Source organism: Homalodisca vitripennis, chromosome 8, assembly GCF_021130785.1.
Source record: "Homalodisca vitripennis isolate AUS2020 chromosome 8, UT_GWSS_2.1, whole genome shotgun sequence".
NCBI classification, from domain to species: Eukaryota; Metazoa; Arthropoda; class Insecta; order Hemiptera; family Cicadellidae; genus Homalodisca; species Homalodisca vitripennis.
The window spans coordinates 43011008-43025562 of record NC_060214.1 but is presented as its reverse complement, the minus strand read 5'-3'; the positions used below and the strand labels follow the sequence as shown (position 1 = coordinate 43025562).

General features: G+C 33.3%; 1 protein-coding gene across 1 annotated transcript in view; it reads right to left on the bottom strand.

The window, feature by feature from the left end:
- Positions 1-11582, bottom strand: part of LOC124368117 — a 56017-nt gene extending 44435 nt beyond the window's left edge. Inside the window, exon 1 of the mRNA XM_046825391.1 lies at positions 11481-11582. Within this exon, the coding sequence (XP_046681347.1) occupies positions 11481-11582 (102 nt within the window). The remainder of the gene's footprint in view (positions 1-11480) is intronic.
- Between the last annotated feature and the right edge of the window lie 2973 nt (positions 11583-14555).

Genomic DNA, 14555 nt, shown 5'->3' with positions numbered 1-14555 from the left:
ACTTTTCATAATGAAAAACTGTCTGTAGTTGATTTCCTTCACGATGAAATGGAAGACCTAATTGCTACACCTAAAGGGTTGAAGTACCTAGTCAGATGTTTGTCTGTTTTGCCTGAACATGTTATAGAAGGTAAAGGGCTTTTGAACGACATCATTAACAAGTTACCATTCGAGTTACATGCGCCCAAGAACTGGAATCTTGATACGTAAAACTACTGTGGGCCCGGCACCCAGCTTGACAAGAGACTTGCTAGGGGAGATAAGGGAATTAATCCCCTCGATGAAGCTTGTAAGAAGCATGATATATGGTATAGGGATCATAAAAACACAGAAGACAGGTGGGAGGCGGACAAAATATTACAAAAGAAAGCTTGGGAGAGGGTTACCTCAGATGATGCTGACTTGAATGAGCGTATGGTCGGTCTAGCAAACAACAGGAGGAATGTGGTTGAAACGTAAACTCGGTATGGGGTTAGGAACTTCAGGATGTATCTACCCATCAGATATATATAAAGCAATGAAAGCAAATATTTTTTACCCTATATATAAGAGAGGATATAATAGAACAGTGATCAGTGGTAAAACCAGTGATGGAGAAACTGTATATTGAATTTTCGAGCGGTATATAGCAAGAAGTGAGTATAGAACTGCAATGCCAGTTTCAGAGCTCAACTTCAATGCACCCAACAAACAATACAACATTCAAACTGGATCATGGAGACGCATTTTATGATTCACGCATAATGTACCACATTCAAGGAAAGTATGTGCAAAAATCTGAAGGATCTGATTATCAAACTAACTCTACCGTCAAACTGGTAGACAACTTCGCGGCCTTCTTGTTTTCAAGAATAGAGCTGAGGAAACACAATACATTGATCGACACAGTAGAACTCCCCGGCATCACCAGCACTATAAAGGGGATTGTTAGTTACAGTAACACTGAAAAACAAACACTCTCAAGTAGTGGTTTCTCATCATCGTTTACAGGAGGTGGGAAGTTTGAGGCATTCGGCACACTTGGGCATTTAGGATTAGGGTTCTTTGACCACCTACGTTACCCGATGTACAAGGGAGGTTTTGAAATCACATTTACTAGGAATGAAGATAATGATGCGTTGTTTCACTGGAAAGGGGCAGAGTCCACAGCAACGGATCCTGGTGATTGGAAAAAATTGTGATAGAGTCGTTTGTGTTACGAGTCCCCATAGTCGATTATACCAGCACTTCCAAAATCCAGTTAATTGATGGTTTGAAACATCTGAGTGACAAGGATGCTTTAGTCTACAACTTCTTTCAATGGCAATGCATCGACAAAAAGAGGGGTGTTCGGTTCATCGTTCAGCTTCGATATTACAAGTGTTTACAGAAATGTGTACAACCCTAGATTTGTTATAATCGCACTTCAGACAAACAGAACAAACACCCAGGCAAAAGATCCTAGTAGATTTGACAGCTGCAACATCAAAAATGTGTCTGTGAAAATTAATGGAGAAAGGTACCCTCAGGAATTGCAGAATTTTGATATTACTAATGGTATATACAGGATCATGTACGATCAGTACCTAGGGTTCCGAAAAATAAACTTCGGAGACAATAACGTGTTAGTAAACCTAAAAGAATTTATTGATAACTCACCTTTGGTTGTAATTGACACACATCTACATCAACCAACAACAGACAGATCTCGAAGTGACATTCAGATTGAATTAGATTTTGTAAAAGCTATTGCATCTCCACAGGGGAGCAGCGGCACCACAGCATATGTTGTCGTTGTACCTGAGGCACATTTCTCATATGACATTACTCGAAACATAATCAAATTCCTGTAAAAAACAAATAAAAAAACAACAAAAAACAAAAAAAAGTAATATAAAAATGTTTTTTTTTTCATTAGTAGGCGGCAATTATTGTTTTTCATGTAAGTGTTTTGTATATAAGAAAGCGTATAGAATGGAAAGTCAGCATAATTATACAGTTCGGCTATCCGAAGCTCAAAAACGTAAACTTCGTACAGCGTACAAAAGACGGAAACCTACAGTAATCAGATTATCTAATGAACAGCTGTCTCACGGAAGTGATCGTATACTTCTTTCTGGAGAGCAACACAAAGCCGTTTCTAGAGCCGTTAAGAACAAAAAAAGGTTTACAATTGCTTCTAAGTTTACAACCAACTCGTATCTAATAAACAAGGAGGGTTTTTGAAGGAAATTATGGAAATGGTGGATTCGTCAGTTCCTGGAGGTAAACGTTTCATCTCTCCATTAATAAGAAGAAAGGTGGCTTCTTTACTGAGAGAAAAATTTATACCTTGGTTAAAGAGTTTAGTCGATGAGGAGTTGGACACCATTATTGAAAAAGACCCTACGAGTAGAGGGTTGAAACGTCGTATTGGTCGGAAGCTTGATGCATTGTTGTCTGTGAATAAAAAAAAGAGATCTTCCCGCTGTCTCTTGGTGAAATAGAAAAATTAGCAGGTATATTTAAACATTAATGAGTTTAAAGGTGTTTTCATGCGACAGTTACTTCCAGACAAACCTACAAATATTGAACGTGGTATTGTAAATCTTGGTGACCTTTCATCTGGTGGTACTCACTGGACGTGTTATGTGAAACGTGGTGAAAAGAAATTGTATTTTGATTCATATGGCGATGTCAATCCTCCAATAGAAGTAGTCAGGTACTTGGGGCCAAAAGGGTTGGTTTATAACTCAGAGCGTATTCAGGGGTTTGACGATCCTCCTATCTGTGGACATCTGTGCCTGGAGGTTCTACGACGAGATTCAGCTGGTGAGGACTGGGAACATATTCTTCGTAGTATAAGAAACAATAAAAATGCATGGAAACCGTGGTTTTATTTTCAACAGATTTGGAGACGAAATTGAAATTGGATCAATACCAACTCAACCCAATTCAGACCCTTCTCCTGACGAGATAATTGAGCTTGCAAGTGATGTATCAAAAGTCTCACAAGGTTTATCCGAAGTCAAGAAATTATTGGAATCGCATTTGGTAAAATCGGAAAAAAATAATAAATGCGATCGAGATTGTCCCCACTAGTACCGTAAATGGTGAAAAGATATGGGGCAGCTTCCTACTGAAAAACCACCAGAGAATTGGTCAAGTGAGCAAAGCAGTGGAGCCATATGATGTGGTTGTCAAAGTTCAATTGAGTGAATTAGAAGGCAAGATATACATCATGCAGAAAAAATTCAACAACGAAATAAAAAATATATGGAAAGAGGTTTTGAAGACTTCCATGATGGTAGCAACTTCATCTAAAACTTGTATAGAATTATAAGTATATAAAAAAACTGCAACCATGCCATTACTCAAACTAACTGGAACTGAGTCTGTACTGACTCTCCATCTAGAACACCCCATCCACTTGGATCCGAACGTTAGAGTATTGTATGGCTCTTGTTGGATTTTACTCTGAGAACAACATATACAACTTGTTGCAACATGCAAAAGTCTATTTTTGGGATTTGGAAATACATTTCATTCCGAAACCACTGATACTTCAATGTGGTTACTGGACCATTGAAAAACTTGAAAAGAGTTTCAGAGATTACATACAATCGTTGAATCTTAGTATAAATTCTGACGATTTCAAGATCTTTAAAGATGGTGACAAAAATATCAATTAATTCTCCAATTAAATTCTACTTGGATAAAAACCGTTAGTGATCTCTTAGGTTTTGAAAAATATGATGCAACAAACTTACAAAAAGAATCGTCTTACTTCAACTCAAATGAAAATGTAATTGCATCGAATCCACCGAATCTCAGAGCCGTTGATGTCATCGAGATACACTGCAATATTGTCAACAACAGTCTTGTCAATCATGATGTTCACTCTCACAAACATTTGGAGACAGCAATCCTCTACTCCTTTTCCCCTAATGTACCACACGGCTACAAAATATCTCAATCACCTCAAGAAAAACACTACATACCTCTTCGGAGCGGTTTACGAAAGATTCAACAGATCACAATCACACTTGTAGATCAAAACAACCAACTGCTCCAGAACAACCATGTAAACAACATCATCTATTTAGATCTGATCAGTAAATCACAAACACATACATACTCACAATTGTGGTAAATAAACACACGCGTGATGTCGGTGGCGGGACAGCGATGACATGCGTGGTGATTCGCGCGGCGCGGTTCTGACTACCCGTACTCACACTCTTAGTCGCTCTCTAACAATTTTCTGTCCCAGATTCGGTCTCACACGGTTTGTCCCAGATCCGGTCTCGGGTGCGTTGTCCCAGCAACGGCCAAAGTATACTACTCTAAATATTTGAATATTTTTTGAATATTGTATAAGTGGATAGTTAATTAAATCTAGTTTCAAAAAACACATAGAATATTTCATCCATTTATAAATACCAGCATTTAAATAAGATCCAATTAAAAGGTAATGAATAGCGTGCAATCGCTGTAACTTTTGCAAATCATGAAAAATAAGGATACATTTTATAGAGTTATTATACATGGGTTTTAGCTAGTATTTCATGTCACCTATTATCATATATGAGATTACACCATTATATAAAGAGAGTTATTTTTAATTTTGATTTAAAGACGAAAAAAGACATATAACAAGAATTAGATCATGGAACCAGTGGGAGGATTTTTACACTCGTACATTACAACAATAAGTAGCAATATAGTCATATATTGGTGTTGCATAAGTTTCTTATATTTCTATACTGAAATATAACATCATAAGAAAATATAAGAAGATTTCTACACGTGTATCATCCATATATTCCAAGAATATTTTGAATAACACTATCCTAGAAGCCGTTAGTTTTCCTTCCCATTTTTCACACATTAACCCACCTTTGATTGGCAACGAGAAAACTTTTAACATAAAAAATTATAATAAGTGTACTTACGTCTTTTTTTTTATAATGTACTCAACATCAGAGAGTACTCGGCAGAGTACCGTCCCATGAATTATGTTGTGTGTGATCTCCTCTCTTATTCTGACGTTAACCATTCTGAAAGCTTTAGCGATTCTTTGGGCCACATGTGTAAACTGGAGGAGGAATGCAATTTCAATAACGTGTGTCAACATGATGGGGATATAGCTCATCACAAAGACGTGTGCCTTTTCTAAATCACGCATTGCGAGGTTTGCGAAGCTGATGATATACATTAATGTTGAGATGATGGTGATTGCGACGACCTCTTGTCGGATCTTGACCTCTCCTGTCATATAATGAAGACCTTGGTAGAGTCTCTGGATTGTGCTGAAGACGTCGATAAACTTCGGGTACTTCCAGGTGCCACTGAAGAACGTTGCACCTGTCACTAATTGCAAAGAAATCACGTCGAGAATCATTGCGAACCTAATGGTTCTGTTTTTACCAGGATTGGACGTGTCTCCCTTGATTTTCATATAGAGGACGATACAACAGAGTATTTCTTGCAGCAGGAAATAAGGTCAAACTCCATACGAATCCTGCTAAGGAATATGTCAGTTGCTTGATGTTTTTACTTCCTGAAGTGCTTTTCAAAGGCAGACCACCAAATATTCGGATAGTCCAAAGTACTACATTCGGAAGATTATCCATGGTGTGTTGATCCTGAAGTAGATAGTTAGAAAATAATATTCATATAATATAGCCAGACGAGGTTAAATACTTTATTCATGATATTGGTTGAAATGGATTGGATTTCGCAATCATTAATAGATTGGTAGAGTTTCTTGGTTTGAACTTTATTGTTCTACATCGCTTACAATAATGGGCTGTGATTTTTGTTGATCGATAAGAATAAAATATTTAAATGATTAAAGTGAGATGCGCTGTTGTAAAAAGAGTCCAAACAATGTTATTATAAAACAAAATAAACATTGACAAATATTAGGAAAACAGTGTTTCTCAATAATTTTAAACTCAAAATAAGCATGTGATTTTATTGCTAAAAGAGATGTAGCATGTATTATGATTTCATTTACAAATGTTGAATTTTTATTGCCTTGCAAAATAATTAACTAAAACTTTAGAAATACAGTTTAATTATTATTTAAGTAAGAAATACATTCTGAAAGAATTTATAAAATATACGTAATTAACGTTGCTGCAGAATTCGTAACATGGTTATTGATATATAATTGTATTGGTCTATTAGTATTCCATTATTTTTACGCAGAGTTCCAGTATTTAAGATAAGTTTGTTTGAAATTGAATATTGAGGAAAATATAAGAAAGTGACGTTTATTAAGCAAAGTAAAAACTAGTTAAGCTAAGTTTTGCTGTCATTAAATGTATATGCTCAAAGAATTCTCACATTATATTTGATACACGCTCTCTGCAAAACTGATTTTCTGATCCAGATAAATAATCGGAATAATAATTACGTTAAATATCCTGAAACGAAATTTCTGTTATTCACAGAACACACTATGATGCTGAAGAAAGGGCCGGCGTTGAGTTTCTTGTTAATATCCCACTTTAGCCTGTGCTGGTGTTTATAGTTGACCATGAAACTTTCCGCGCTTTACTGTATCTTTATAAATGGATACAACGAGGCAGTTTTAACTAATGATTTTTCGCATTTCTTCACTGTATACGACTCAATTGGAAGTTCAAAATGAGGCATTATAACGCTAGGCTGTATGAAACTACCATTAAATTAAATTATAATGTACTATATTTTAAAATTGATATTACCTGTTAATTTATAACCCAAGTGAGGAATATCTCATTTGAGCAGCTACAATGACAAGTTAAAATTAGGATTATTACACTGAATTCCCTCTAATGCAAATAAGGCTAAAATGTTTACTCGTCTGATACACTCTATTTCCATTACAAGCGACGGGTGACACGATACAAGATATAAATATACACCTATGTTGTCGATTAGTAGTTGTTCTCCACAGGCTCCCCTGCATTCTACATTAATTTGTTCCCTTTATTATTACACATTAACACAACCCTTCCATTAAATCTGTCATAGTGAAAATTAGAATTATTACAGAGCTGTAATTATTGTACCGTTTCACGATATTGCCAGAATTTTGGTAAAATCTTTGCTGTTAGTTCTGATTTCATTACAAGCTCGAAAACACGATCAATGCATATTTTATCCATCGATGTTGTGATAAATCTCAATTTGGCATTAATAAAGCTTGTTACAAGTGCAGTCACCTCAGGGTTAGAGACCTCCAACAATGAGAATTTCCCATAGAGTAATATAAGTACTACTAACATTAACTCAAGTCTACATTACACGTTACGTTAACACACATAACATAGTTCCACATAATGGATTCCTTTTAAAGTCCTAATCAGTTTCGTATTCTTAACGCTTGTTTGGTTTGCTGTCTTAGTGACATTGATGTAAAACTTCCGGATTGTTATTAGTTCCACTTATTGTGTGTTACCTAGGTTAAATACAGTGTAATACAAGGACTTATGTCAGCATTTTGTTTGCTGTTTTAGTGAAATTGATGTAAAACTTCCAGATTGTTCTTAGTTCCACTTATTGTGTGTTACCTAGGTTAAATACTCATATAATACAAGGATTTATGTCTATATTTTGTTTGCTGTCTTAGTGAAATTGATGTAAAACTTCCATATTTTTCTTAGTTCCACTTATTGTGTGTTACCTAGGTTAAATACATGTAAGACATGTATTTATGGATACAATAAATAATTTTGCACATGTACAATAAACAATAAGTAATAATGTATACAATAAATAACACAATAAATAACGTTTATTTATGTATTTATTATGTATTTATGTCTGCATTTAGTTTGCTGTCTTAGTGACATTGATGAAACACTTCCAGATTGTTATTAGTTCTACTTATTGTGTGTTACCTAGGTTAAACACATGTCAGACAAGGGCTTAGTAGCATCTAATTTGCGTTTATTCTAGGCTTATAAAACTTGATACATATCGAAACTAGACATTACATTAGTTTTTGATATATTGCTTTACTTTATTGTTTCCAAAACCCCAACATGAAAATACGTGAAACACTTTTTATAGTATTGAAATAATAACTCCCATTATAGTTAATTTCTAACTTATTTTGAAGATTATTAAAGATGATGTAGTCTTTTAGAATATAATATCGTTTTCTTCACCTCCTATTGCGTTTGAATCTCTCCCCGTTCAGGGATTATTAAAGTTATTTAACTACTAAGATTAAAGTTATCTCCTAATGTGGAAGATTTTCTCACAATTTCTTCCCAGTTAAAGTGATATAACTATGTATTTTATGAACTCCTCAATGCAAAAAAATTGGCCATACAAATATTGAGCCTCTAAGTATTATATAGCACATCTCTTTGATGTACAGTCTACAAAAAAAAATTTATCTACAATTTTGTGAGCCCCAAATATATTACTTACATTTTTGGACAGCTCTGTAAGTTTGTAAAATGACACAAACATGTATACCTTTTAATCTTCCGGGGTTTCATCACCACAAGTATAAACTAGACGATACCCATAATACCGGCAAAATAAGGCTGAGTAATAGGACTTATTGTTTTTTTTAAAAAAGGATATTTAGACATGATTACGCTCAAACAAGCGTGGTTGAATTTTAAACTTAGGATCTTAGGTTAAATCTCATTAGCTTAAGTACTTTGCACAATCACCATTCATGTATAATCACATATAAAAAACACTGTTTTAGGGATAACAGCTTTGGACACTCAGGTTCCACAGAATTGTGACCTTCTACGGAAGTTTTCTCTCAACAATCCCTAAATCGCTAATCAAGTAAAAAATTTCACAACTCCAAAAATCAAAGTCCATGGAAAATATCCATTGGATTTTATATAAAAGTAATTACTTGATGATTAATCCCTAATCAACAATGATTGATTCTACAAAAACATGGAGAATATTGCGATTGATGCACTATGTTCAACATTATCTTTTATAAAGAAGAAACATTAATTACATTTTAAGTACCTGTTTTTTCAGTTTTTAGTGTATACAATAGCCGGAATTAACAATAAAGAAGACTATTTCCTTCTAACTGTTATGGATATAATTTTATATCTTGGTTATAATGATACGATTAAGATAACTTAATCGTAATAATTCTACTATTTGTGCTCAAAGATATGTGCTACTATTAAAAATATTACTGTAATGTAGAAATTTCAAATTCTTAGATTATGGTTGTGACTGAATATAAAACACATAACATATCTTTTTGATCTTATCTTTTAATACCAAAACCTGTTTCTCAATTCTAAAACAGGTTGTTGTTCTGTCTGGAACTGGAACAGGATCACCAGGTAAGTTGTGACCGCTCCAGCCATCTGTACATAAAGAATAAATATATATATATATATATATTTATTTATTTTTATATTTATATAAATACACTTCAATGATCCATTACTTCCGAGGCGAGACGCGTTTTAAACGATGATAGCAATATCACACGCACTTTAAATAAATAAATACACAGTATAGAACTACACACAAACGCCCAGCAAAAAAATAAATTAAAAACTCCCCTAGATGGGTTATCAGAGTTAAGTATTTTTTAAATATATAGAGAGAGAGACTGGTTGCTTTCATCCTTCTTCTTTGCCAGATACATATTGCTATTATTGAACCCACTCAAAAATAGGATGGATCCTGGTGGCGATTTTTCTTACATTTAAAATGGCCTTTACACATTTTTATGTCTTGTACTCAATTTGATAATATTTCTTTGTGGCAATGGTGAATTAACGGCAATGGTCGAATAATCTGCTTGTAAGACAATAGTTTTAATTAATTATCTGCACTTAATATATAAAAATGAGGGCTTATTTAAAAGCTCTCTAAAACGGTTTTTAAATGTATTACAAATTTTTACTTGGCTACATTTTACTTTCAGTGAAATTCAGTATGTAAACAGCTAGACATAAATAAATATCTGGTTCAATAATTGTTGGTTTAATTTTGTTTATAAATATGTTGGTGGTTCTGTATAACCCTGATTATCCATGTATTTTAAAAGTTTTGGTCATTTTATGTGGTTTGTACATAACGTAATAACACTGGTTCAATAATACGTTATATTTACAATATATGTGTATAAGAACTCTACCTTCTTCAAATTATTGCCCTTGGCAAACCAAACATTACTTCATTCGGTTTTCCCACTCCTCGTATCAGTGCTTGAAGTCCGAAAGGTGAATGTCCTTCAGCTGGTCGGTCACATTTAGTTTTATGTTTTCTATTGTTAAAAAACGATTCCATTGAAGTAGATTTTTAGCTTAGGAAACCTCAAAGGTTCACAAGGACTGTCTGGATAATAGGGTGGTCGAGACACGATATTTTCTGCTCAAAAACTCAGTAGTGGAGAATGCATTTTGGCAAGGAGCATGATGTAGACTCCAGTTGTATTTGATGGCTTGTCTCACACATATGACTCTTTTCCACCGCCCCTCAAGGATTTCACGATATAAATATTGATTTAAAATATATCCTGCAGGGAACATTTCTTTATGAACAATGCCACTGGAAACAAATAAAGATATGAGGAGGTATCCATTTTGGATTTGATCATTCTTGTTTTTTTCGGACGAGGTGAATTGGAAATGTGCCTTTTCTTTACTCTTATGTATTAATTCTGGTTCATAACAAAACATACAGGATATGTCACCAGTAATAACGTGCTCTATAAAATCAGCACTACTGATTAAATTCAATCCGTCCTAAAAAGATATTTTATTAAGTTGTTTTGTTATGTTGGATAAAATCCACGCACATGACAGTGGCCCATGAGGACGGGCAGAATAAGGCATAAAAGCGGATCGGCTTCTCATTAAAAAAGAAAAAGTCTTATTTCTGTTAAACAGTAAGATTTTATAGAACTGAGTTAGCGAAATTTTTTATCATTTTGTATTCTTGCGTCAAAACTGTACAATCGATCGTTAAAAAAAAATTTTTTTTACGCCGAAATTCACACCAAATCTATGGTTTTTAACATTTTTCATCTCTTGTTGATAATAACGGTCTAGAGAAGATGGTTATCCTGAGAACCAACTCTCGCCCATCTGAAAATACTTTATCTAAGAACTTGAATTCTTATCAAAATATTGTCACCATAAACTTTCTAAAATTTTTCAAATGTTACAGTAAAAGCACCGCCAAGTTTATTCCAAAGATTTTATTGCATAAACTTTTTTACAATTATTCTCACTAATATTTGAAATGTATATAAAAAAACTTGTTTTGTTAAAGGACTGTTACCACTGAAATGACAATGATAGAGTAAGGAGATTAATATTTAATGTTTAGAAACACATAACTACTTGATATATTTACATTAGTGAAAGTTTTTTGTAGATAAAATCAGTCTAATTACTTCATTTACAGACCACGTATTATCAAGAAATTCGTGGTTTCTTGAGGAAGTATATTTTTTTCCTGGACTAAATGACAATGTAATGTGTAAATAAAGATATATAAGGGAAGCAAAGTACCGATGTGAGAGTCTCGTTGTGGATCTGGAAAAAGCCACGAGCAGAGAATCTTACGTAGTGGTGAGGCAACTGCAGCAGGAACCCTTTCAGCTGGAAATCCATTACAAGACTCAAAGCATGTGATCAAAAAATGTTTATATTGTAATTTTCTATTCTATTTTTACGCATCGTAGAGAAAAATTAAAATATCATGTCTTTGGAAAAATAATTGCAAATTAATTTGGAGAAATAAACTCAAACAAGGACTGAGTGACTGATTTAATCATAGTTAAAGGCAATAAAAAAAATCACTTTGATTTCAACTCCATTTAAACTCTTATCTTGGTACTGAAATATCTTAGTAGGAATTTTTTAAGTTTTGCTGGAAGTGAGCTTGACAAAGTACGGTTCTGATATTTATAATCTTTACTCCCACCTGTTTGTAAAAGTATTCCGAATAGCATAAATAAATACAGTAATTACACCATGGCGAGTTGTCATAAATAAATTTGGTGTAACATGCATTGTTAGATCTAGTCATTGATTTCATGAAAGCCCTCTCAAAATTTGTTTTGTTAGAATTTAGTTAAAAACAGTTCAAAGAATTCTTTTGATTCATTTCCAAGGCCAATTTAATCCGATTTATTATAAAATAAAGATATTTTTCAACAAGTTTAATGTCTTGAATGCCGTTCAAAACTTTAATTAGGCCGTCAATTTTATTACAAAGTAGTATTTTATTGCATGATTTATTTATATTAGGAGAAAATAAATTAATTTTTCAAAAAAGGAGTGTTGCAAAAACCTAGGTCGCTTTGTGTTAAATCAAATACATAGAAATATCAAATAGAAGATACATTAAATTTGTTCAATAGTAATTTGCAGGAGATCAACGGAGGCATGTATCGTCTTAACGCTCCGCAAAAAGTTGGCAAAACACATTTTCTCTCACGATTTCCAAAGAATGATAGTCTGAACTTTGGTGTGAATAATAACTATATCAAATAATAGCATTATATGTTTATATTCGATTTTAATGGTATCAGTCAAATTTCACATTTTAGGCACAATTTTACAGCCCCCCTCGAGAGATAGGTTTAACTAAATCTTCCCAATAATATTATAAAAGCAAAAGTTTGAATGTTTAGATATTTGGATGTTTGGATGTTCGTATGTTTAGATGTTCGTCCTCGAATCACGATGAAACTGCTATACGGATTGTGCTGAAATTTGGAACAGGTATAGCTTTTGGTCTGAATAAACACATAGAGTGAGTGCTTTTTACCACCCATAACACATTCATTTCACCAAATAAAGTCGAATTCAAATTGAAAAATTAGTTTGTTTACATTCGAATGTTATGATAAGAACGAAACGTAATAAAGTTTCATAATTCAAATTAAACTGGCACTACACAGCTGTTGACAGCTACAATTCGACAAAATTTCTGAAACATCTGTTTACATTTAAGTTTTATTAATAAGTAAAGAGTGCTTGATCGGTAGTGTAAAGCAGATAGTAAATAAAACATTAATATATACATTTTACTCCAGATTGCGCCAGTGACGAATTAAAATCATCTAATGCATTAAATACTGTTATAAACCTAACCTTAATGAATAAAGTTATGAATGTTTTTCACATAAGTTACTTTAAACTGGTGGGCTTCCTTGACATTATAATATAACATTACATTACATTATTAGTAGAGGTTAAATGTAAGAAAGGACCATATGGTCCTAATTCGCTTCAATAAAGAAGTTTTTCTTTCTTTCTTTCTTTCTTTCTTATTACATTTTAACATTGGCTTACGGAAAAACAGAGAAATGAATACTAAAATACCTTAACGTTTCATTCTTTCCCTGGCTACAGTCGAAAAAAAGTGTAACGCAAAACTTTAATAACATTTGTTATTTTGGAATGTTGCATAACCTTATTAAAAATCTTCCACTTATACCGGAAGTACATAAGAAGTAGGTAGGAGTTCCCCCTAGGTCGTAATAGGCTTTTCAGTTCTAGCAAACTCAACTATGCCAACACGATTTTGACCAAAATAGATTTCCGAGAACTATATAATCGAACGTATATAGTATTTTAATAGAGGCAATATGTCTACCTGTGACATAGTAGGTAAGTGAATTTAAACTGTCTTAAGTAGGAACTTTTTAACCGAAGTATTGCATCTCGGTCCTATGTAAGTATATATATATATATTGTTTCTTCGTCAGAACAAGAATGGCAAACTCTACTATGGTAACTGGAAATATCTTAGACCTGAAATATATGACAAGTACTGGAAATATACGGGTTTTTGACCAAAGTAAGATTCCGAGACCTTTGTGATCCAAGATTTGTGTTTTCTTGATCGGGATTACAAGGCAGATTCAGCTGTGACGTTATGTATATAATTAATTAGAACCAGAAATGCTCCTACACGTGGAAACATTGTATAAAAATTAAGTTAAACTCTGATACTATTTACCATGGACATAATAATATCTACCTGATGTATTTCTACTTACGTTTTAAAATGTTTGTAGGACTCCCATCATTTTACATCATAATTGCTTTTTATAAGGACTTCAGTTTTAAAAATTGCGTGCGAAGGCGCGGGTAACAGCTAGTAGTCAATAAGTAAAGTAGATCTTTGTTTCTTAGGTATATTCTGCATATAGAAGAAAGTATTAAATTCACATTTTCTCTTAGTAACGTTCTACACAGGACAAGTTCGCCGGGACCCAAATAGATTTTAATTCGACATGTTACACTAAATATTAGATATAGAGTAGCCTTTATCATTAAACTATCTATAAAACCTAATTAAATAACACAGTTTTCTCTATTTTAATAAGAAGTACAATAATTAAACACTCCATATAAACAACAATGATTAAAAATCGTTACCTCTTTTCTAAGGTTTAGGTCCAGATCTTTGCTTACCGAATTGCAACTGTCTTGTCAGCCTGCAAATATATCAGTAATTTGAAACTTAAAATATATTGATGAATTTCTCATACCAATAATATATTGACACAGGCTCTGCAGGTGGCACACTATAAATTGGAAATATTTATTTATGGGGTCATGTACTTCTTG